The sequence below is a fragment of the Tachysurus vachellii genome, chromosome 3 (genome assembly GCF_030014155.1).
Source record: "Tachysurus vachellii isolate PV-2020 chromosome 3, HZAU_Pvac_v1, whole genome shotgun sequence".
Taxonomy (NCBI): domain Eukaryota; kingdom Metazoa; phylum Chordata; class Actinopteri; order Siluriformes; family Bagridae; genus Tachysurus; species Tachysurus vachellii.
The window spans coordinates 32,992,133-33,019,444 of record NC_083462.1 but is presented as its reverse complement, the minus strand read 5'-3'; the positions used below and the strand labels follow the sequence as shown (position 1 = coordinate 33,019,444).

Sequence of the window (27,312 nt, the reverse complement as noted above, 5' to 3'; positions counted from 1 at the left end):
GTTCTCTCCAGTGCTGGAAAGCTGATCCTATAATAACAGAGGTCCTACTTCTTACCTTATCGTAAGCCTTTCTTCGCTTTCTTTTTGTTTTTATCCTCTATGTCAACGTTAAAACCGCGTCAAATCTCAGGCGTCATTGGGCATCAAGGCAGGATACACCCTGGATGGATTGCCAACCCATCGTAGGGCACAAACACACACTCATTCACTCACGCAATCACACACTACGCAATCACACACGTTAAAACAGCTGCCACTTAAGATTTTTAAGTGTGTGGAGTCAATTCATGTATTCAGAATTGCTTCCCGGAATTGGAAATTGGATTATTTTGATGTTTGATTTATGTTAACATGCAGGACAGGGTTAGGGTTAGTTCTACAAACCTGTGACTAAATGTTTTGCGCCATTGTACAATAACTGTGTTCAGTTTTTATGCATAATGCACTTAAATAAATGTTAAACTGGATAACAGTGTTGTTGAAATTGCACATAATACTTAGGTTGTTCAAAATATATTTTTGTAAAAGGACAATTAATTTAATATAAAGGTTTTTATAATTTATTTCTTCTTTGCACTAATACAAAGAAAAAAGTGGACTTATTGTTAGTTCTATGTAATTTTGCTATTAGTTTACTGGTCTGGCCCCCTTGAGATCAGATTAAGCTGTATGCGGCCCCCAGACCAAAATGAGTTTGATACCCCTGTCTTAAAGCAATTTCATATGTAACGGTAATGATTTCTCATATAAAAATTTACATTCCCGCGTAAATTCACGTCTTGTGTAGGAATTTAAATTGATGAACTCTGCCTCGTCTAATTAGACTCAGCATTAGACCTGATTCCTGATCATTTTATTAAACCAAATGACTACATCGGTCTAAATGAGTCTACACCATCAGGTTATATCTATAAGCACGAGCCTCGACAGACTGGTCGTGGAGGTGGTGTCGCCACTATCTTTAACGATTGCCTTACTGTTACCCAGAGAACACAGTATAGATTTAAGTCTTTTGAAGTGCTTGTCCTTAATGTTACACTATCGCACACGCACACGAAACAAAAATCCCTGATGTCTCTTGCGCTAGCGACCGTGTATAGACCACCAGGGCCCTACACCGATTTTCTTAGAGAATTCACAGATTTTCTTTCTGACCTACTGGTTAGCTTTGATAAAGCATTAATTGTAGGAGATTTTAACATTCATGTTGACGACACAAATGATGCGCTAGGACTCACATTCATGGACTTACTAAACTCACTTGGGCTCAATCAAAACGTCACTAGAGCAACTCACCGTCGTAATCATACACTAGATTTAATAATATCACACAGAATAGATGTCACTGATATAGATATCATTCCTCAAAGTGATGATATCACAGACCATTATCTCATAATGTACACACTACCTGTAGAACAGGCTAACTGCGTTTCACCACGTTATCATCTCGGTAGAACTATTATTCCGACCACTAAAGACAGATTCACAAATAACCTGCCTGATCTGTCTGGACTTCTTACTGCACCCTTAAACACAGACGACCTAGATGAAATTACTAACAGCATAGGCGCTATATTCACTAGCACACTAGACACTGTTGCCCCAATCAGATTACAGAAGGTTAGAGATAAAACGCTTGCACCATGGTATAATAGTCATACTCACACCCTCAAGAGAGAGACCCGTAACCTCGAGCGAAAGTGGAGAAAAACTAAATTAGAGGTGTTTAGAATTGCATATAAGGAAAGTATGTCCAGCTATAGACAGGCTCTAAAAGCAGCCAGGGCTGAGCACCTGAGCAAACTCATAGAAAATAACCAGAACAATCCCAGGTTTTTATTTAGCACAGTGGCTAGACTAACAAAAAACCAAAAATCTGAACACACAATTCCATCACAGTTCAGTAGTGACGATTTTATGAGATTCTTCACTGATAAAATCGAAAGTATCAGGAATAAAATAGGTGACGCTCAACACATAAGAGCAACTAGCATCCCGGTCTCACCTAAGGTTCTAAACACACAACTACATTGCTTTACAAGTACAGGTCAGGAAGAGTTAGTTAAACTTATTACTACAGCTAAATCAACAACTTGTTCACTAGACCCCATTCCAACTAAACTACTGAAAGAAGTGTTACATAAAGCCGGTGAGCCTCTTCTTAATATTATTAACTCCTCGTTATCCTTAGGTCACGTCCCTAAATCCTTCAAGTTGGCAGTTATTAGGCCACTCATTAAGAAACCTAATTTAGATCCTAATGGACTTTCAAATTACAGACCGATTTCACACCTTCCGTTTATGTCTAAAATACTAGAAAAGGTTGTGTCTGTTCAACTGAGCTCCTTCTTACAGGAGAACAATATCCTCGAAGAGTTTCAGTCAGGTTTCAGGCCCCATCATAGCACAGAAACTGCACTTGTTAAAGTTACAAACGACTTGTTCTTAGCTTCGGACAAAGACTGTATGTCACTATTAGTTCTACTTGACCTTAGTGCTGCATTCGACACTATAGATCACAACATTCTCCTAGATCGCTTACAAAATTACACAGGTATTCATGGACAGGCTTTAAGTTGGTTTAGATCCTACCTGTCTGATCGATACCATTTTGTAGAATTAAATGGTGAATCCTCCAGCTTATTACCAGTTAATTATGGGGTCCCTCAAGGATCAGTTCTAGGACCTCTGCTCTTCTCGATATACATGCTTCCATTAGGGAACATTATTAGAAGACATGGGATTAGCTTCCATTGCTATGCCGACGACACACAGTTATACATCTCCTCAAAACCAGATGAAATAACTAAATTGTCGAAATTAACTCAATGCCTTAGAGAGATAAAAGACTGGATGAGCTGTAACTTTCTGTTGTTAAACTCTGATAAGACAGAAACACTACTTATAGGCCCAAAAACTAGTACACAGAAACTCTCACAACTTAATTTCCATTTAGAGGGATGTACTGTTACTAGTAGCTCGACAGTGAAAGACCTGGGTGTTATATTAGACAGTAACTTGTCTTTTGAAAATCACGTCGCCCAAACCACAAAAACAGCCTTCTTCCACCTCAGAAATATTGCCAAGCTGAGAAACATCCTGTCTGTATCTGATGCTGAGAAGCTAGTTCACGCTTTCATGACCTCTAGACTGGACTATTGTAATGCATTACTAGGTGGTTGTCCTGCATCTTTAATAAATAGGCTACAGTTAGTCCAAAATGCAGCGGCCAGAGTTCTCACTAGGACAAGAAAGTATGACCATATAACCCCAATTTTATCATCTCTACACTGGCTACCTGTTAAGTTTAGAATTGATTACAAACTGCTGCTACTTACGTACAAGGCTCTTAATGGTTTAGCTCCCATGTATCTAACTAGTCTTCTAACACGTTACAATCCTTCACGCTCTCTGAGATCACAAAACTCAGGACTCCTGGTAGTCCCCAGAATATCTAAGTCTACTAAAGGCGGAAGAGCGTTCTCTTATTTAGCTCCCAAACTTTGGAATAGTCTTCCTGATAGTGTTCGGGGCTCAGACACACTTTCACAGTTTAAATGTAGATTGAAAACTCATCTCTTTAGTCAGGCGTACACATAATACATCCCATAAATATTGTGCACTATCACACTAGACTTGCACATTCTTATGAACAGCAGATATGTTAATCCCTCTGCACTGCTCTTCTCTTCTCTTTTTCTACCCATGCTGAGACACCCATGCTAAGATCGTCTTCCGTGCGTTGAAATTTCTGGACCTCCACTGAGACAAGGCTGACTCTGTGAGAACCCTGAGACATCTACAGATCTACCGGCTCCAGTTGGACTCTGTGATACTTGTATATTTGTAACCACACCATCTAGTGTCACCCATATGAGGATGGGTTCCCCTTGAGTCTGGTTCCTCTCAAGGTTTCTTCCTTTACCAATCTAAGGGAGTTTTTCCTTGCCACTGTTGCCTGAGCCCTCAGACTTGCTCATTGGGGACAAATACACATACACACATACATACATACATACTGTGAACTGTATATATCTTGAATTTTTATTATATTAATTCTTTATACTTCTCCTTATGTTTATCTTTTGTTTTATGTTTATGTTCTGTAAAGCTGCTTTGTGACAATGTCCATTGTAAAAAGCGCTATACAAATAAACTTGAATTGAATTGAATTGAATCATGGCAGGAGCAGCCATCTTGAAGCAGTTAACAACCGTTATTGAGAGCACGCTAATCAGCCAGCGTTCTGCAAAGGTAAGAGAAAAGTTATTTTTCTTACACCTTGAAAGACTTCACCATACAAACACCTGTTTGTGACAGAGAGCATATTTTGTTGCCATAATAAATATGTCGACTTAGATTGGGGGTTTTATATGTAACGATAAAATCATTCATTTTTTTTCCTTTTTTCTAAAAGTTTCACTAACTAATGCTGAATAGTGGTGCCCCCGGAGAAGTGTGGAAACTACTTTATTTTTTGTATGATTAAAAAATGATTACCTGCCAATTTTGCAGCAAACTACTAGACAGGGTTATGTGCTGCATTGTAGAGTTCATAGGAACGAAGCCCATTGTTTTTTTAAGTGTGTTAGTGATGACTGTAAGCGGACATTTTGCACTTACGCGGCTTTTAAAGCTCATTTATATCAGCATCACAATGAGTCTGAACCCTCTGTTGCTCCCAGAACCTTTGTTTCAGATTTGAAATGTGCCTGTGTGACCGCCAGTTTCACACAGTTAAAGAACTAGTACACCACTTAAAAGAGCATATAGTCACTATATGCTCTTTTAAGTGGTGTACAAGTTCTCCACTATTAGTGGAGGGGCGACCTGTGGTGTGTCCTGTAACAGGTTGTAAAAAAATGTTTACTGTTAAATCATCGTTTACTGCTCATATGTCCAGGAAACATAGAGCATGTTCGATTGATAGCATAAGTGACATTTACAAGGAAGCTATTTTTCAGTCTTCCTCCGCCATTGCATGTGAAGATGCTTCCCAGAGCCCGAATGATGCAACACATGAAGCCAGTGAATTGCCACAGAATTTCAGTGAGTCGTTTCTTAGTCCTTTCTGACTCTGTGTTTATTGTACCTAAAATTGCAAGGGCAGCTTCTGCTTCCAGCTTCAACAATACAGACAATTGTTGAAGAGATGCAGAATGTACACGAGTTGGGACAGGATTACACTTTAAGTAAACTACATTCACTTTTGAATGATGAAATATGTCTAACACATGATAAAAAAGTCTGTGAATGTGTAGTTTTAATGTAACAGTTTTAAACTGTTTTGAAGTTTACATTTTTCGTGTAATTTTAACTGAATTATCCTGGCAACCACAGCTGCCAAATCTTTTTTGTAAAAAACGCCGTTTTTTTTTTTTTTTTTACAGTGTATAGAATAGCTTGAAGAGGGCTGTGCACATGAGACCACCTCACAATTTGATAGATCTGAAACATTTGATAGATCTGAAACATCTTCACATTAAAGTTTTAGAGAGCTGACATCATTTAATCACTATTTAATAACCATTAAATAATTATTTAATGAACGTCTCTCTTCAGAAACCGTCACCATGTAGCAACAATTATTTTATTCTTTGTTAAATAAGAACACATTTTTAAATTCATTTCTAAGAGTACATGGAACTTCCATCATACTTGTCCCTGTGAATGAGCTGTTACTATAAATATTCTGTATAACGTTTAAAAAACATATTTGAACAAGGGCATTACAATAAACCGTCACGAGCTGCTGTTGTGATTCTGCGCGATCATACTGTATTGAAGAATTCAACAGCGGTGTGGTATTAACGTTGGTATTCAACACCCAGTATTGTTACACTGTAATACACAGTATTATAGACAAATAATTCCGCTGCTTCTCATGTGGAAGGACGCTGAATAAGTAGACAGCGTTTATGCACTCCTACGCTACAAGTAAAGATGGATGATGATAAAATCTGGGACAAAACATTTAAGCGCTTTTCATGGGATGAAAATTTAATATCAGCCCATGACTAAAAAGATAGATATAAGAAGAGGCACACAATCTAAAGGCTCGCAACAAGATTAGGCAAAAAAGCATAAGGGTTATAAATATTAAACAACCTGTACACTCGACACAAAGAGTCAGTATTAGTATTCAAGCGGCGGTTGAAGACCTACTTATTCAGGAAACACTTCAACTAGCACTTCTTTCATTATCTTTTGCATTTAAATAAAAAAAAAAAAAACACACCTTTGACACTTTCATTGTAACTTTGAACAAATGTTTTAAACTCATGGTATCTTAAGTATGTAACTTAGTGATCCAGCATTAATGTATTCAATGTTAGAGATTTAAGCACTTATGTACGTCGCTCTGGATAAGGGCGTCTGCCAAATGCTGTAAATGTAAATGTATTAGCATTTAGTCAAAAACAAACAAGCCAACAACAAGCACTTCTACAGTTTTCAACTGGGACAAGGACAAGACTTAAGACAGGAATGTGGGAGTATATTTTTACTCTTCAAATTCCGGTATTATGATAAAAGAGAGTAGAAGAGTAAAAGGAATACAAAATGCAGGAACCGTGCTTTGAAAAACACAGCAAAGGAATCTCTTCCTGTGGCATGTCACAGTGTACAGTAACACTGCTGCCGATTCCTCTTCAGCTCTCTCAAAAGAATCAGCAGTTCAGTATGACTTCTACCGAGACAGTCACTCATTAGGATATAGTTTTTCCCCATGAGTTAGTAATGCACTTTCATCCTACACAGATCTACAGAATGCACAGAATAATGCACTAAATATGCACAGAATGCACAGAATATAAACCTCCCTGAATCTAATGTGAATCATTTTTGAGAATTGAGCCCAAACAGTGTGTTTAAATTAAAGTATTTCTTACTGATTAGGATTTTTTAGCCAATTTTGCGTGTCTTGTCAATATGCGGCAGGGAGAGTGTTCAGTGCGCATGTCTGACATTCGCCAAAAGCGATTGAAATCAGGACCTGTGTTAATATAGGATCAGCTTTCCAGCACTGGGGAGAACTGAACGTCTTTTTCTATGTGAAACGGAGCTAAACCTTTCACAGTACAACACACAGTACTAGAAAAAACACATTTGTTTTACCATAGTATTACTCATTGAGTTCATTTATTGATAAAAAATATCCCCTCGGCCAGCTGCCCCAGCAGGTTCCGCCATAATAGTTGCCTAGGTTACGTATGTATGTGTGGGGCAGAGCTATCAAAACAGGGGTGACATCCATGAAAGTTAGGGGCGTGTTTGTTTCGGTGATTTCAAATGTCAACATTGGCTTTCAAACATTGTGCACCCCACCTTTAATGATCTGGTAGTTAGTTTGTTTGCGTTAGTTCAAATGGTTCATATACAGTTATAGTATCATAGTGTTGTGACCTCTGTTGTGTTGAAGCCAAGAATAGTGTCACACAGTTGATTGTTAATTGTTAACTTGACCATTTGTATTACGCAGATATTATTTGTGTAACACAATAATATTAATATCATTAATAGTAGCTAGCTTGTCATACCTGTAAAGACTTATTATTATAACATAAAATATATTGTTTTTATTTGTAAAAGAAATTATAATAAAATCCGAGTGTGCAAATTGATGAGGGTGATAGTTTGGGTATTCTGTTTTATATTGATGTTTATATTGTTTTATTCTGTTTTATATTGACTTATGAGATTTGTGAAACAACTATATGGAAAAAATAAATAATATTATGGTTTTTATTCGTATAGCCACATATTTTCCATATATTGACTACTCTGCAAACCTCTAACATTATCTTCTAACAATTATACTCTATGATCACTAAAGGCTCTAGCATAAAGCTTAATAGTGACCTTGATCTTGTGCTTCTAGTTTTGCAGTGTTAGAAAGATTGCTTCATTCCAGACAAACAGTTAAGACTATAAATATCAAAATATCATAGTATAGTGTGACAAAATAGAGAATAAAAATCAGTTACAAGATAAAACATGACTTGTATGACATCGGATATGTATTCAAATCCAAGGTGTAAATGAGTTGACTATATGCAAATAGTGTGATATTGTAGAACAAGAACAAGTGCAAAAAATAGAATAAATAAAGGAATTACAATATGAGAAGGTTGAGAGCATCAGGAAAATATTGAGAGAATAATCAAGTAAAGTCTCACCAAACTGCATAAGTAGCAGTATATGAGAAGGACATACAAGTATACAAATCATTATAACTAGTAGTATATGAGAAGGACACATTGTACAAAGAATACACATGTGGGAATATATAAAGACTTTATGTACCTGAGCATCAAGCAGATTCTTGCTGTATTTGTTACGTTCGGCCCTGATGGCCTCATACAGATTCTGCAGCTGCTTGAGCTTCGTCTCTGCCTCAGCGATCTTCTTCTTATATTCAAATATCTCCATCTCTCGCACTTTGAGATCCTCCATATGTGATAAGCCCTTGAACAAGGCAAGGCAAGGCATGGCAAGTTTATTTGTATAGCACATTTCATACACAGAGGTCATTCAAAGTGAAATCATAAAATCATTATAAAAACAAAGAACAATTAAAGAAAATAAATGTGATTTCAATAAAAACTGTTTAAATATGTTAAAAAGAATAAAACAGGAGTAAAAGTGATTTGGATAAAAAGTGCAGTCAGTGTGAAGCAGCATAGTGCTCATTTAGTAAATGCAGATTTAAACAGATGTGTTTTTAATCTTGATTTAAAAGTGTCTACTGTTGAAGCACATCTTATCTCTTCTGGAAGCTGATTCTAGCTATAGGTGGCGTAATAACTAAATGCTGACGCACCTTGTTTTGAGTGAACCCTTGGTATCTCTAACTGACCTGATCCTAATGATCTGAGTAGTCTGCTTGGTTTATATTTAATTAGCATATCTGTCCTAAGCCATGAAGTGATTTATAAACAAGTAACAATACTTTAAAATCTATTCTAAATGTAACTGGAAGCCAGTGTAAGGACCTGAGGACTGGAGTGATGTGCTCAGATTTTTTGGTTCTGGTCAGAATTCTGGCAGCAGCATTCTGTAAGAGCTGCAGCTGTCTAATGATCTTTTTGGGGATCCCAGTAAGGAGTCCATTGCAATAATCCACCCTGCTGGTGATGAAAGCATGGACAAGTTTCTCTAAGTCCTGTCTTGAGACAAAACATCTAATTCTGGCTATATTTCTGAGATGGTAGTAAGCTGATTTGCTTATCGCTTTCACATGACCACTGAAATTAAGGTCAGACTCTAAAATTACACCAAGATTTCTGACTTTATTTTGTGTCTTTAGACCCCTAGAGTCAAGGTGTGTGTTAACCTTGAGAGTTTCATCTTTATTTCCGAATACAATGACTTCGGTTTTGTCTTTGTTTAACTGGAGGAAGTTTTGACGCATCCAACTGTTAATTTCATCAATGCACTTACATAGAGAGTCAATGGGGCTGTAGTCATTAGGGGACATGGCTAAGTATATCTGGGTGTCATCTGCATAGCTGTGGTAAGCAATTTGGTTCTTTTTCATTATTTGACCAATTGGGAGCATATACAAATTAAAGAGGAGCGGTGCAAGAATTGAGCCCTGTGGGACTCCGCATGTCATGGATGTCCACTCAGATTTATGGTTACCTACGTTCACATAGTAACCTCTCCCTTTTAGGTATGATTTAAACCATTTGAGGACCATCCCAAAAAGCCCTACCCAGTTTTCCAGTCTATGTAAGTGTATGGTGTCGTCTACCGTGTCAAAGGCAGCACTAAGATCTAGTAGCACCAGCACTGATATTTTACCTGAATCAGAGTTTAAGCAAATATCATTTATTATCTTTATGAGCACTGTCTCTGTGCTGTGATGTTGGCAGAAACCAGATTGAAAATTGTCCAGATAGCCATTTGAGTTTAAGAATTTGTTCAGCTGATTGAAAACAACCTTTTCAATGATCTTGCCTATAAAAGGAAGATTTGAGATTGGTCTGTAGTTGCTAAGTATGGTTTTGTCTAGGTTACTCTTTTTTAGGAGAGGCTTAACAACTGCCGTTTTTAGGGACTCTGGAAAAGTGCCTGTGAGCAGAGAGGTATTTACTATTTTTAAGAGGTCAGTTTCTAAACAGTTAAGTACCTTTTTGAGAAAGGATGTGGGGAGGATGTCAAGGCTGCAAGTTTGAGAAGAAGATCTGTCTAGCTGTGCCTAGTTCTACATTGAAAGCACGAAGACTGTCCTTATGGGTTAGGGTTAGGGTTAGATGCTATATATAGATGCTATAATGTACTTCAAGTTTTGTTTTGCTTTTCTGCATGTTCTTTTCATGCTCTGTACAGCTGTTGTGTTTCTCCAAGGTGCGTTACGTCTGCCAGTGATCATCCTGACCTTTACTGGAGCTATACCATCAATAGCATCTTTAACTTTTAAGTTAAAATTTTCAAAGAGAACATCAACAGAGTCTGCCGATATGTTTGGCAACATTGATATAGCATTCATAAATACCTCACTGGTGTTTTCATTTATGAACCTTTTTTTGACATAGACAGATCTAGCATCAGTGGCAGGACAGATCAATAAATCAAGGTAAACACAGAAATGGTCAGATAGCGCTTCATCCTTGATAACAGTGGATGAAATGTTTAGACCCTTGCTAATGAGCAGATCAAGAGTGTGTCCCCTATTGTGTGTAGGACCTTGCGCGTGCTGGGGCAGATCAAAAGTGTTTACAACATTTAACAGTTCAATTGTAGTATTGTTTTCTGCATTGTCTATATGAATGTTGAAATCTCCAGCAATAACAAAATAATCAAATTTAGAGGAGATTGTTGATAAAAGTTCTGTGAATTCATCAACAAAAGTTGGGGTGTATTTGGGAGGCCTGTAAATAATTGTAAACAGAATGCGTGGTGTACCTTTTAGAGCAATACACAAATATTCAAAAGACTGGTAATCACCAAGTAACGCTTACATTGAAAGGCATCTTTGAATAAAGCAGCTATTCCTCCACCTCTTCTAACAGCTCTACAGACACTTATCAAAGTAAAGTTGGGTGGGGCTGATTCATTGAGGACTGTAGCGTGCAGTTGTCGTGCAGTTGTCATCTAACCAGGTTTCATTTAGAAACATGAAGTCCAGGTTGTTAGTGGTGATAAGATCATTAACTAAAAATGATTTGTTCTTTAATGAACGGATGTTCTAATTTAACAGTAACTGGTTTTGGCCCTGTGTCCATCTCAGAATGACGTCTAATAGGTAGTAGATTAGATAGAATTGTCGTGCGGCTGGAGAGGGCCTTCGTCTTTATATCACATATCAGGACAGACATAGGGAAAGCTAAAGGGACATTGGGCTCCCGTGTGTTCTGAAAACATTTCTGATTGTTACTGCTGTCATAGCGGGGACCCAACACATATCTGTTACCAGTGCTGTTTGCAGATGAGGGCTGGTGTGATCCCTGACGTTGAGGCCGTTTCTTGGTTGATATTTGGGGACTCGCAGCAATAGAAGTTCCAGCAGATACCAGTTTCTCCATTTTCTCTGAAAAGCACAGAAGTGGTGATGTTGGAGAGAAGGAGAGAAAGTGTGACGACATCAGCTGTGATTCTGGTGTTCCTGGAGGCTGGGGAGTGTTATCTTGTTTTTCCTGGTTATCCATAGAAACGTCCTTGGGTGTTGATTCACCATCCAGCTGTAGTGAGGTCTGTGGGCAGGGCTCAGCCTGAGCTGTCTCTGTGAACAGTAATTTTTGTGGCTGCAGAGTTTTATCCTTGACAACTGAATGTCCATCCAGGTGTTGGTGCGAAATCCTGTGGTCATTTAGGCCGTCCAGGAGTGGACTGGATATTGTCTTTAAGCAACCTAGCACCTAGTTTGTTTGAGTGGATACCATCTGTGTTAAAAAGTTGCCTTTGACTCCAGAAGATTAAAATTGTCAATGTAATTCAGTCCTCTCATGGTGCAGGTTTTTTGCAGCCATGAATTTAAACTTAGTAGCCGAGAAAACATATTTTTTCCTCTGGCTGGGAGAGGTCCACTGATGAATGATTGAACTTTCAGTCTTGCAAGTGTTTCTAAAAGTTCATTGAAATCCCTCTTAAGGAGCTCATACTGCTCTTTCCAGATATCATTCTTTCCCACATGTATGACAATCCGACTGACAGACTTATGTTTCATCAGAATGTTGCAAAGCTCCTTGTTAACATCAGAAACCGTTGCCCGAGGAAAACAGTATGTATGGGTAGCTTTGCTTCCAATGTTTCTGATAATAGAGTCACTCACTATCAGCGTGCTTGGCTCGGCTGCTGTCTGAATGGAGCGCCGCTACCTGTATGATATTGAGCGTCTGTTAGCTCTGTTAGCTACTGGCTGATGTGATCTGTGTCCATTTACATTTGGGAATTCTTCGCCCAAACTCACTAGTGCTTCAAATCTATTTTCAATCCGCACAGGGGGTGGTAGAATACCAGTAGATGATGCTAATGTAGCAGTGTGTGACACTCGTGACAGTCTAATGTCTTGAACACCTTTGTGTCTCGCACCCTGTTTATGCCATCGGTTTGTGTCCTCAATTACTTTATTTTTCTCTGAGCTCACTATGACCTGTTTAAAAGCATTAGGTTCACAGGACTCACCAGCTTTATGTTGAGAGGGACCACAATGAAGCTCTGCTGTATGTTCTGGCAGGGTCGGCAGCACCACAAGAATTTTGTTTCGAGAACTGCAATCTTTTGTAGAAGTCTGTGGCAGTTTGAGTAGCAGGTGGATTGAGATCCAAAAGAAGGCATTTTCTCTTCTGTTCGAGTCTGGGCAGCTGTGTTGTCCTGATTTAGGATTGTAAACTGCCGGCAATAGCAGACTGGTAGACCGCTATGACAAAGTTGTTGAATATTCCAAATATTAATATAGTTCCAGGAATTTGTAGTTTTAGTGTGAGTGCCCAATTGTTTAGTTTGAGCACTGTGCTGAACTGCTGGTAGTTAAATAAAAAGATAAAAGCAAAAAAGCAAAAGCGCAAAGCACAGAGCGCAAGTAAAAGCGTCCGAACAGTAGTGAAGCAGGAAGCAGGAACAAGAATGGCAGACAGAGAGAGAGGACAAAATCAGTGTCTGATCCGTCAAAATACAAGAGTAGCATTTTTCATTTCCAATTACCATTACTTCTATTTGACTTTCCTCCTACAGACCCAACACATCCAGAAAGAGCCACATCGTCTTAGCAGAGTTGATTTATGACAGTTGGTGGCTGACAAATTCAGAAGAACCTGTTCACTTGTTTGACAGTGAGAGGCACAGACTATTTCAATGAAACCTGATTGAAACATCATATGGGTGTTGGTAGACCTTGGATTCGAAATTACAACCTTCTAATTGGTAAACCAATCCCTTTATCACTAAGCTTCCCTATTAATTTATTCATTAATTGACATTCCATGCTTTTGACTCTTGAAGTGATTCTTGGGAAAACTTGAAATAATGCTTAGGTCTGTAATTATGTCTGAGGTCTGAACACTGATGTTTGCAATTTTTGTTATTAAAACCTCCCTACTTTTACACGTAACTCAACTCTGAATGCATCCCTATACATCTATCTCACATTTATTTCTCTTCAATATCATCTCATTAGCAATAATGTGGTTTAGTTGAATCTGAAATAAATCAGGATTAATCTAGCAGAAGCAACTGGAAGAACATAGAGGGATTACATTTATAATGATGCTTCTAGCATTCATGTTTTCTCTTTATCTTAGATGTACTAAGCAGCTAATACAAATCAAAGCTTGTCTTCTTTTAAAATAATATCCTGCAATAAATAGTAGAGTGAGCAATAAAAGAGAGAGAGAGAGAGAGAGAGAGAGAGAGTGTGTGTGTGTGTGTGTGTGTGTGTGTGTGTATGAGTGTGTGTGAAGTAGGTTACATCAAAAGAATAAAAAAATCAATTTTTAATATGTCCCAGCTATGTCTGTGGTACAGTCAAGCCTCTAAATCCCAACTGAATAATAGCCATTATTACATATTACAGTCATTCAAACGCAATTGATCCTCTTCCCATAAAAGAGTTATCATCATTTAGCTGTCATATTAGTGCCAAATGCTACCAATCTCTATTCACCGTCAGTCCATTCCAAGCAGAAGTTTGTTCTTTGAAAGCAGCACTTCTCACCCAATCTAACCTCTAATGTATCTGCCACCTAACTACACTAACATATCTGTTAAGGGATAAAATATGCAGGCAGTAAAATCACCGATTCTGATTTATTTGATAGAAATTTTAATTTTGGAAAAAAAATTAATTCCATAAAAACTCTACTCTTATGCTTTGTACCTGTTTACATGACTTACATTGGGCACATTGTTGGAACTGGAAAAAAATGTAAGCAGCTAAGTAAGCAAGTAGCAAGTAACTAATTCTTAGTTCACATCATTATTTGCTAGCCACTATACAGAAAGTCATAGACATTTTTTCCCCTTTATCATTTGTAAATGCAGCTGGTGGTTCTTGTTTACACCTTGTGTCTGATACCTGGCATCTGTAGCCTAAACATTTAGCTTCCAGTCAAAATGAACATGGCCTAATAAAAACAAGCACACACAAACAAACAGCAGTTTATATAATGCATTAGTTATTATGGAATTGCTGTTTCCACAAGAATGATTAGTTAGTTAATGGCGGCATGGAGCCTTGTAACATCACTTTTTGAAATAAAGAGGAAAGCTCAAAATATTGGGTCATTATTTAGCTGTTGCAAATATGGTTCCTGAAGCAAGACCAATTGAAAAGAAATGTTATTCAAAAATTGCTAATTGCAGACTCCCTGTAGAAGAGCTGAGGAGCGGAAGGGATTAAATGTGTTACCCTTAATATGTTGTCTATGCAGGAAGTAACATATCCTCTCAATTATCTGCTTTTATCCAGGCTATAACTATAGTATTTTGCAAAGTGGTGAAAGTGGAGAAAAAGTGGAGTTCAGAGAAGTGTAATGTACAACAGCCTTTGTTAAAGTATATTTTGTTTGGGGAGGACGGCCATAACTATGGCAACCCAAAAAAAGTCAAGAGGTTAATCACACAGAAGATGCCAACTCTATGTGGTCTTTGAGGACACCAACCTCCTAATCAATACACAATTCTCAAAATCTATCTGACTGTAGCAAGGACATTATTCATATAACGCTCTCCAGTGTTTATAACAGGTCATAATCACACTCTCCAGTGTCGCCCAAATGAGGATGAGGTTCCCTTTGAGACTGGTTCCTCTCAAGTTCTCCTCCTCTTCCATCTAAGGGAGTTTTTTCTCACTACAGTCACCTCATTTACCTCAGGATTGTTCATTGGAGATAAATACAAACACATTTAAATATAAATTTAATCTAATTCTAATCTTGAATTTTTATATAATATAAATCGTTGTATACTGTATGCTCTCGTAGTGCTTGTTGTAATGGCATTTTTGTTACCATTAGGTGCAATTAACTCTTTGGAGCACTACAATTGCACATTTAGCTTTTTTGCCGATTTACTTTATCATAACTGTCTGTTTGGCATGACTTTATCTTATTGACTTCATCCAGACTACTCATCTGAACACATATGATAAATAGTTTAATTTTCATGTTGTTAGTTCTTAAAGTTGTTCTATCTGTGGTGGTCCAGTTAGACTGGCCATAGAAATTGAATTTGCCAGACTATAGGAAGAGGCAGAATAAAAATCCTCTGTCTCTGTCTATCTCACTCACTCTCTTTCTCTCTCTCTCTCTCTCTCTCTCTCTCTCTTTCTCTCTCTCTCTCACACACACACACACACACACACACACACACACACACACACAGTTCTGACCTGATTAAATTTGTAATACTTGAAACCTTTCTCTACCTCCACTTGCAAGCTGGTCCACCAAGCTGACCAGTAACTGGATTTCTCAGCATGGCTTAAATATTAAAAAATTGTACTTTTTTCCATGGTTGATGCAAATATACTGCGGTGTGTGTATACATACTATTCAACATTTTTCCCCTTATTTTTATATTACATAAAGTAGAAAATTTGATGCAGAAACTTGCTTTTTTTTATATATATTTATATTATATATTTATTATTTGCAAAGGCTTGCAAAGACACTCCAATAAAAAAGGTAATATTTTATAAACCATAATATTGACAAATGTGTCCCTGGGCAGTCATGGTGAGGTGTGAGCCGGTTACCATTCATTAGCATACCTACCTTCACTTATTAGAACTTTATAATGCCAGTATAATCTCTTATAGTAAGTTATCATGCCTGTCTGGGATTCATTATACAGCTCTCATAACCTTTATGTCTGTGGCATAAGACAATGTCGAGCAAGAGAACGTAGTCTTCAGTCGTATTATATACTAATAATGGTTTTCTTTAATATCATAAAGCATAGGTCAGCTTCCAAGTAGACATGAAAATAAATAAATAAACAAACAAATTAATAAATATATAAATTAATAAATAAATAAATGGACATTGATTCAGAAAGCTATCCAAGCAAACAGCTATTTTAATTTTAGTCATATTTTTGTATTTTCTCAAATTTGTTTTAAATTCTAAAGGTTTGCCTTAATATAAATCTCAAGGAATTGTATTCATTTACATTTACATTTACATTTACAGCATTTGGCAGATGCCCTTATCCAGAGCGATATATATTTTTTTTTTTAAATGCAAAAGATAATGAAAGAAGTGCTAGTTGAAGTGTTTCCTGAATAAGTAGGTCAAATGTAGTAGTAATAATAGCAGTAATGTAGGTTGCTTTGTCTATTTGATAGGTCAGCTATAAACTGTATATTAGCCTTATCAATCCATCAAGTGCTGGTTTTGTCACGCTAGTCCATTTAACACATATCAATTATTCAAAGCAGCTCATTTAATACAGTTCTTAGTCACCACTCAGTCCACAGTCATTTTTCATACATGTCAAATTAGCTGACGTAACACATGGTATAATAAAAACTAGCTCATTTAGCACAGCACTTAGTCAAACTAGCTGATTTAACATACCAGTTAGCCATCTAGTTCATGACACAACATTAAAGTCAGAAGATTTTTAGTCAAAACTATATATAAACTATATAACCGTGTTCGGCTGTTGGTAAGGAAATGGGTAGGGGAAAAGCCTCAGTTTGCCAGCATAATTATGGGTGTCAGTTTTAATTAAAAATGTCTGCTAATGGGAAGAAAGCTTGACTGATATTGTGGACAAAGGCAACAGTTGCTAAGAAGTGACTGAGCGAATAAGGCAGGATTTGGGGCTACACTAAACTATGGTGATGTTTATATAAAAAACTATGACTGTGTTAAAGCCTGTGTCCACATGGAATTGTGTGAGAGTGCGTGTTAGACAGTCACCTTCTGTGTGAGCTCCCTAGCTTTGTTGATGTAGCGATCACGCTCCTTTTCCAGCTGAAAAGTGATCTTGCGCTGTTTCTGTGCCTCATCTTGGTGATTCAGAATTTCCTGTTCCAGCGTCTTCTTCGTCTGCTCATGCAGCATCACCAAGCTTATCTGTTTCTCGGTGGCATTTGCTGCCTTGATCAATTTCTAAACACACACACAAACACAAGCCTAGCTGAACACACACATGTCTAGATGAAAGATGCTTTAAAAACCATTTATTTAGTCAAATGTGTCATTTCAAAAGATCAACTACTTGGATAAAATAAAATATACCATATATCATCTCTGAGGTATTTGTGTAAAGTAGATGAAGGGAGGTTGACTAAAATGTTTAGCCAGTTTCAGGAGTCTAGTCTGCATGACATTATGCGTATACTGTATGAGTCTGCTTGTGGGAGACAGCTGCGTATTTCCAATCCAATTAAATATGAATGGCCACTCATCTCCAGATCCACAATAATATCGCAATATTCTGAAGATCAGCGGCACAGGAAGCTACTCAATAGTAAATTGCACTTCATTATCATAACTGACGCCTGAGATAGGCACAGGCTCCCCGTGACCCGAGGTAGTTCGGATAAGCGGTAGAAGATGAATGAACGAATGAATGAATGAATTATCATAACTATGTTAATAGAGCAAATTGCACCTCTGGGGTGGAAGAGTATAAAGAATCCACAATGTGATAACTTGATATCATTGTTTCTGAGTGTGCAGCAGTATGATATCTGCTTACACACATCAGCAGTGTTAGATGTGTTGTTTGATTTGGTTATTTCTTTAATTAATATACTAATAATAATACTGTAATTGAAGTACTCAAATATTAGATGTTGCAGTATTTATCCAATTTGTTATACCCTTTAATGACTATTTCTTCATGCATTTTTTATGTTGTAGTTGTAGTATTCAGTATAGTGCAGTGTTTTAGTGTAGTGACCTATTTTGTATATTTGTATGTGCATAGTTCTCCCCATGCCTCAGGGGTTTCCTCCGGGTACTCCGGTTTCCTCCCCCCTTCCAAAGACATGCATGGTAGGTTGATTGGCATCTCTGGAAAATTGCCTGTAGTGTGTGAGTGTGTGAGTGAATGACGCCTGAGATAGGCACAGGCTCCCCGTGACCCGAGGTAGTTCGGATAAGCGGTAGAAAATGAATGAATGAATGAATGAATGAATGTATGTGCATATGTTTATACATACAAAAAAATAGTTTGTATTAATTTGGCCTTTTCCAGCTAACTTCAACAACAAACAACAAGAAATACAATTAATGTGATAAAAACAACACACTAGACTAAATTAGTTTATTAATGTGCTTGCAAAGCACATTCTTGTTCTCTTGCATACTTATTAATGTGCTTGCAAACCACATTCTTATTCTCTTGCATACTTATTATTATTATTAATGGTGCTTGCTAAAGCAACATTCTTATTCTCTTGCATACTTATTAATGTGCTTACAAAGCAACATTCTTACTATCCTGCATACTCTTCCGGACAAAAACTCGGCGCATAACTTGTCCCGCAGCTTTTGTCCTAAACCCATGAATGACGTGTCAAAACAATCGGCTCATTGAGGAGAGGTGTGCTATGACTTTTATAAGCGATATGACTGGGTCTCAAAGTAGCCTTTTTTTCCCCATAGACTTCCATTATAAACTTTGGAGATTTATAACTCGGCAAGCTTTCGAACTATCTACATCAAACTCAGCCAGCTAATTTAGGGTGATACTCTGAACAAAGTTTTAAATAGGTGTACAGACTGGCCTTCCAGTTGTGCCACAGCCCCGCCCCCAAAATATGCAAAATCAAAAAGCTTTTTACAACATGAACATGTGACATATCAAAACACTCAGAACAATGAGGGGAACTTCCTCACGTGCATTTTGATGACGTCATGTGATGTCACGTGAAAATAAAGAATTAGCACAACATGGACATGTGACATATCAAAACACTCAGCACAATGAGGAAAACTTCCTCAAGAGTATTCAGATGACATCACATGCTCGTCTCGAATAGCCTCCGGGATTTGCCACGTGCAAGCACCATTCACATTTTCTTCAGGAAATGTACGTTCTAGTTAATGGTGCTTGCTAAAGCAACATTCTTATTCTCTTGCATACTTATTATAATTATTAATGGTGCTTGCAAAGCATCATTATTGTTATTCTGCATACTTATTATTAATGGTGCTTGCTAAAGCAACATTCTTGTTCTCTTGCATACTAATTATTATTATTAATGGTGCTTGCTAAAGCAACATTCTTGTTCTCTTGCATACTTATTATTATTATTAATGGTTCTTGCTAAAGCAACATTCTTGTTCTCTTGCATACTTATTAATGGTGCTTGCAAAGCATCATTATTGTTATTCTGCATACTTATTATTATTAATGGTGCTTGCAAAGCAACATTCTTACTATCCTGCATACTCTTCCGGACAAAACCTCGGCGCGTAACTTGTCCCGCAACTTTTGTCCTAGACCCATGAATGAGGTGTCAAATCGACCAGCTCGTTGAGGAGAGGTGTGCTATGACTTTTCTAAGCGATCCGAGTACCGGTACTTCCGGTACCTGGTCTCAAAGTGGCCTTTTTTCCCATAGACTCCCATTATAAACTTTGGAGGTTTATAACTCGACAAGATTTTGAACCATCTACACCAAACTCGACCAGCTCCTTTAAGGTGATACTCTGAACAAACTTTTAAATTGGTGTACTGACTGGCCTTCCGGTTGTGCAACAGCCCCGCCCCAAAAATATGCAAAATCAAAAAACTTTTTACAACATGGACATGTGGCATATCAAAACACTAAGAACAATGAGGGGAACTTGCCAAGTGCAAGCACCATTCACATTTTCTTCAGGAAATGTACGTTCTAGTTAATGGTGCTTGCAAAGCATCATTATTGTTATTCTGCATACTTATTATTAATGGTGCTTGCAAAGCATCATTATTGTTATTCTGCATACTTATTAATGGTGCTTGAAAAGCATCATTATTGTTATTCTGCATACTTATTATTATTCTTCCGGACACTTTTTCGGCGCGTAACTTGTCCCGCAGCTTTTGTCCTAGACCCATGAATGAGGTGTCAAATCGACCGGCTCATTGAGGACAGGTGTGCTATGACTTTTATAAGCGATCGGAATTCCAGAATTCCCGGTACGGAAGCTCAAAGCGTTTTTTTTTTCCCATAGACTTGAATGGGGAATTCTTAAAATTCTTTTGTTCTCTCTGTAGATGTAAAGCACACTCTCAATACATGTAACTATCAACTCCACACTATCAATCCAATGTTTCCACAAGTATTGGCCCCCAGTCAATACACTTTTGTCCAAAAGTATTGGCACCCCACCGGGTATTCACGTGACGTCATGTGTAGCCCCGCCCCCAACAAACTGTTCTATGCAGTATAATATTAAGTAGAATTCCATAATGACTGCAGTTTTGACATGAAATTTCAAAACACTTAGTAGACACTTTTGAAATGTCAAAACACTTAGTAGCCACTTTTGTCCAAAAGTATTGGCACCCCACCGGGTATTCACGTGACGTCACGTGTAGCCACGCCCCCAAGATAAGTGAAATCATAAATTTTGCACAACATGGATGTGTCATATCAAAACACTCAGCCCAATGAGGGGAATTGCCTCACGTGTGTTTTGGTGACGTCACGTGACGTCACGTGTAGCCCCGCCCCCAAAATAAGCGAAATCAAAAATTTTGCACAACATGGACATGTCATATATCAAAACACTCAGCCCGATGAGGGGAACTGCCTCACGCGTGTTTTGGTCACGTCACGTGACGTCACGTGTAGCCCCGCCCCCAAAATAAGCAAAATCAAAAAGTTTGCACAACATGGACATGTCATATATCAAAACACTCAGCACGATGAAGGGAACTTGCCACGTGCAAGCACCATTCACATTTTCTTCAGGAAATGTACCGTTCTAGTTATTATTATTATTATTATTATTATTATTCTTCCGGACACTTTTTCGGCGCGTAACTTGTCCCGCAGCTTTTGTCCTAGATCCATGAATGAGGTGTCAAATCGACCGGCTCATTGAGGAGAGGTGTGCTATGACTTTTATAAGCGATCGGAATTCCGGAATTCCCGGTACGGAAGCTCAAAGGGGTTTTTTTTCCCCATAGACTTGAATGGGGAATTCTTAAATTTCTTTTTTTCTCTCTGTAGATGTAAAGCACACTCTCTACATGTAACTATCAACTCCACACTATCAATCCAATGTTTCCACAAGTATTGGCCCCCAGTCAATACACGTTTGTCCAAAAGTATTGGCACCCCACCGGGTATTCACGTGACATCACGTGTAGCCCCGCCCCAAAATACTGTTCTATGCAGTATAATAATAAGTAGAATTCCATAATGACTGCAGTTTTTTACATGAAATGTCAAAACACTTAGTAGTCACTTTTGTCCAAAAGTATTGGCACCCCACCGGGTATTCACGTGACATCACGTGTAGCCCCGCCCCCAAAATAAGCGAAATCAAAAACTTTGCACAACATGGACATGTCATATATCAAAACACTCAGGACGATGAGGGGAAGTGCATCACGCGTGTTTTAGTCACCTCACGATGTAAAGGTGTAAAGCACACTCTCAATACATGTAACTATCAATTCCACACTATCAATCCAATGATTCCACAAGTATTGGCCCCCAGTCAGTACACTTTTGTCCAAAAGTATTAGCACCCCACCGGGTATTCACGTGACGTCAGGTGTAGCCCTGCCCCAAAATACTGTTATATGCATTATAATAATAAGTAGAATTCCATAATGAATGCACTTAGTAGTCACTTTTATCCAAAAGTATTGGCACCCCACCGAGTATTCACGTGACGACATGTCATATATCAAAACACCCAGCCCGATTAGAGGAACTGCCTCACACGTGTATTGGTCACATCACGTGACGTCACGTGTAGTCCCACCCCCAAAGTAAACTAAACCAAAACGTTTGCACAACATGGACATGTCATATATCAAAACACTCAGCACGATGAGGGGAACTTGCCACGTGCAAGCACCATTCACATTTTCTTCAGGAAATGTACCGTTCTAGTTAATGTGCTTGCAAAGCACATTCTTGTTCTCTTGTGTACTTATTAATGGTGCTTGCTAAAGCAACATTCTTGTTCTCTTGCATACTTATTATTAATGGTGCTTGCTAAAGCAACATTCTTGTTCTCTTGCATACTTATTAATGGTGCTTGCTAAAGCAACATTCTTATTCTCTTGCATACTTATTATTATTATTATTATTATTATTATTCTTCCGGACACTTTTTCGGCGCGTAACTTGTCCCGCAGCTTTTGTCCTAGACCCATGAATGAGGTGTCAAATCGACCGGCTCATTGAGGAGAGGTGTGCTATGAATTTTATAAGCGATCGGAATTCCGGAATTCCCGGTACATGGACGTGTCATATATCAAAACACTCTGCTCAATATGGAGAAGTGCCTCATGCGTGTTTTGGTCACGTCACATGACATCACGTGCTGTCAAGTGACGTCACGTGAAAATTACAAATTTGCACAACATGGACATGTGATATATCAAAACACTCAGCACAATGAGGGGAACTGCCTCACGTGTACTTTGGTCACGTCACTTGATGTCATGTGATGTTACGTGAAAATTAAAATTTTGCACAACATGGACCTGTGACATATCAAAACACAGCACAATGAGGGGACCGGCCTCACAGGTATTTGGATCACGTCACATGCTCATGTTTGCTCACCTCCAAAAGTATTGGCACCCTAGCGGTCCAGTAGTTTTCACAATCTTTCTGTCCACTCGCCTCCAAAAAGCACCGGCCTTTGCGAATACTTGCACCGTCAAAGCCAACATCAAAGTTTGTCCCAACAAACTATACAAATCTAGTTGTATTTAAGCTTTTACTGCCTTTTTCTGTATCTGAAGGCATGACATACTTCAGATACAGAAAACTATGGTTGGGTTTGTAGTAGGAGATCTGTAATGGGACGCTAACGTTATGATTTTTTGTTGCCCTTTACAACACATCAATACAGTGCATTACTAGGTAAAGCAAACCAGCTGCATGGAGTAAATACTATCACAGTTTCTTTAAAAAAAATCTATTGTTATGGCTCTATGAACACACACATTTTTTGTTGTTTTTGTTTAGGTGGGAGGAATCTTAAGAACCCAGAGGAGCCCAGATGGTGAGAAAATACAGTATGAAGCTGTGAGGAGGCAACCATACCCTCAGTGCCACCACACAGAAATATATAACATAAATGTATTATTTAATTATCAATTACCATATAATTAAACTTGCATATGGTAAATCTTATCGACACACCTATGTCTGCTCAAGTGAGGGTGACATTCATCACTCACTCACACACCTACCTTATTCAGCATGTCTTTCTTTCTGATCAGTTCATCTATTTTCTTCTTGTAACTCTCTGTCTGTCTTTGGTTCATCTCCATTTCTGAGAGAAAAAAAAAATTGTTAATCGTTGTGTTGATAAGGATACATTTAGCTTTACATTTTTCTCCATAGTGGCTTAGAAAGAGTGAATACATTCCACTAAAGTCATCCACGTATATACAAAGATACATCAACAGCCACATGAAAAAACTTCTTGTATATAAGTGGCTTTCGTGTTACACAAGGACACTGTCCAAGATACAATGTGTATGAGTCTAGACTAACTCCTTCAGCACTTGCCATTAAGCCTGAAATGTGTGAAATGGAAACCAATACAGTTTATATACAGCAACCTGATGAGATATCAAAGCAATAATAAAAAAAGTGTTTTACAAAGAATATGTTTCACATACTGTAAGCGTATATTGATTGCCTCAACGACTGCCCTTGAGCTTCTAGTAACATGTTTTCTGTTCAGGGAAACATGTCAGAAATCATGTCTGTTGTAAATCCTACAACATTTGGCATGTAACTGCACACTTTACATTTGAACACGGCCCACTGAGATCTAAGCTCTGGAAATTTAAAGGAAGAACAGATATAAAACAACAGCAAGTTGCAGCAAGTCAGGGTGTAAAGTTAACTGAACTATACAGTTTAGTGAGCTGATAAAAACTAGTATAGTGTAGAATTGCAGTCTCAAATTAATTGTAGATGAAAATCTAACTAAACACGTTTCAACAGCACCAGAAACACCATAAAAATTTACATCCATGTTTGAGACGTTTCGCATCGACATGCACTAAAGCATGTAATGTTCTTTTATATCTTTTTAAGTAGAATATATTACAGCGTGTTCAATAAGGTCTAAAGATAAACTAGCAACATGTTTAAAATGTTGGACACGACAAAGTGGCGACTCGATTTATCCATCTCTTTTTATTTTATTTGTATTTTTATGCCTGGGCTCTCATCTAACATATTTAACAGCATTTGAGTAACAAAGCACAGCAGCAAAATATAACAATAATGATACTACTAAATATAGTTTGTGGTGTATGCTACTATCTCTCAATTTGAGATTTCAATTCTTTTATAATTGAAAGATAAATTTTCCTGCCGGTCTGTTTATGTTCATCTTAGGGCTGGGCGATATGACTGAAAACTGTATCACGATATCAGTGTTTCATATCGGTCGATATCAATAAATATTGATTTTTTTTATGACCCATTTAAAGTAAGGACCAAAAAAAAATTACATTTAAACATTTTTATTTGAAACTTAACCTTCCTCTGATCATAATCCCCTCAGTTATTAAGACAGAAATGTCAACAAGCAGGAAAACTCAAATAATTATAATGTAAACATAAGTCTTAAGTCACAATGAACACTTAACAATTATCTCTTAACATTTAAGGTGCACAATGAAAGCAAATGTAAGAAATGCTTAATAAAGTGTAATAAAATAGTGCAAAGTGTTAAATATAAACATAGAGAAACCTGAGAATTTAGTGCAAGTTTAGTGCTAGGAAGTTCACTAGCTGTTCACCTTCTGGTGAATAAAGTGTTTTAAAATATGTGCAGTGTTGTTTAAACATAAATGAAACTGAGGTAGACTGAGATTAGGGCTGTAGCTATCAAATATTTTAGTAGTCGAGTATTCTACCAAAAATTTCATCGATTAATGGAATAATCAGATAAAATGTATTTTTGCTTAATTAAAGAGCAATATTGTCACATGAAAATAAAAAATTTGCACAACATGGACATGTGACATATCAAAGCACTCAGCACAATGAGGGGAACTGCCTCACAGGTATTCTGCTCACGTCATGTGATGTCACGTGAAAATCAAAAATTTGCACAACATGGACATGTGACATATCAAATCACTCAGCACAATGAGGGGAACTGCCTCACGGGTATTCGGATCACATCACATGCTCATGTCCGCTCGGCTCCAAAAGTATTGGCACCCTTGCAGTCCAGTAGCTTTCTGTCCATTTGCCTCCAAAAGTAACACTGACCCTTATGTCCACTCGCCTACAAAAAGCACCGGCCTTTGCGAATACTTGCACCGTCAAAGCCAACATCAAAGTTTGTCGCGACACAAAAGTATTGGCACCCCACCGGGTATTCACGTGACGTCACGTGTAGCCCCGCTCCCAAAATAAGCGAAATCATAAATTTTGCACAACATGGACGTGTCATATATCAAAACACTCAGCCCAATGAGGGGAACTGCCTCAGGGGTATTTGGATCACGTCACATGATCATGTCTGCTCGCCTCCAAAAGTATTGGCACCCTAGCGGTCCAGTAGCTTTCACAATCTTTCTGTCCACTTGCCTCCAAAAGTAACACTGACCCTTATGTCCACTCGCCTCCAAAAAGCACCGGCCTTTGCGAATACTTGCACCGTCAAAGCCAACATCAAAGTTTGTCACGACAAACTTTACAAATAAATCCTTTATAAGCTTATTATTATTATTTTGTTGGCTTTGTAGAAGCCAACATTCTGATTTCTGTTATAAGCTTATTATTATGTTGGCTTTGTAGAAGCCAACATTCTGATTTCCTTTATAAGCTTATTAATGGTGCTTGCAAAGCATAATTATTGTTATTCTGCATACTTATTATTATTATTAGGGGTCAAGCCCTGAAGGGGCGTAGACACCTATTGTTATCGTTAGTTTTCTTAATATTATTATTAGGGGTCAAGCCCCGAAGGGGCGTAGACACCTATTGTTATCGTTAGTTTTCTTCTTCTTATTATTATTATTATTATTATTAATATTATTATTATTATGAGTCAAGCCCCGAAGGGGCGTAGACACCTATTGTTATCGTTAGTTTTCTTCTTCTTATTAGGGTTCAAGCGTGAAGCGCTGGAACCCTATTGTATTTGCTTAGATTTTTATTAGGGTTCAAGCGCGAAGCGCTGGAAACCTATTGTTTTTGTTAGGATTTTTATTATTATTATTATTATTATTATTATTATTATTATTATTCCACCCTAGAAACGGTCGTGCAGCCCAAACCGTAAGGCCTAGAGAGCTCAAACTTGGTCAGATAGTAGTACTGGTCACAGTTACTCAGGGCCAAAATCTCAGCGGAATCGGACAATCTGAAACGAAACGCGCTTGTGCCCATAGGTCCAAAAACCCAATTTTGTGCTGACTCATAAGGCAAAGTCTCAGAATCAGAATCAGAATGGTCTTTATTGCCAAGTATGTTTTCATACTTCGTTTTGCTTCGCACGAGGATTGTAGACTCACCGATATGACTTTGTTTATTTGTCACTTTGTGTATGTGAAAATCCTTTAAGGCCTTAAACTCCCTAAAGGCCTTAAACGCTTGAACCCGGGAAATGCTGCTTGCAGCTTTAATTATTATTATTATTATTATTATTCCGCCCTAGAAACGGTCGTGCAGCCCAAACCGTAAGGCCTAGA

At 37.9% G+C, this 27,312-nt stretch overlaps 1 protein-coding gene across 1 annotated transcript in view; it reads right to left on the bottom strand.

The window, feature by feature from the left end:
• Positions 1–27,312, bottom strand: part of LOC132842443 (cilia- and flagella-associated protein 58-like) — a 164,673-nt gene that overhangs the window by 69,721 nt on the left and 67,640 nt on the right. Inside the window, exons 8-10 of the mRNA XM_060865117.1 lie at positions 23,836–23,918; positions 17,370–17,561; positions 8,308–8,469 (exon numbers count right to left, since the gene is read on the bottom strand). Coding sequence (XP_060721100.1) covers positions 8,308–8,469; positions 17,370–17,561; positions 23,836–23,918 — 437 coding nt within the window. The remainder of the gene's footprint in view (positions 1–8,307; positions 8,470–17,369; positions 17,562–23,835; positions 23,919–27,312) is intronic.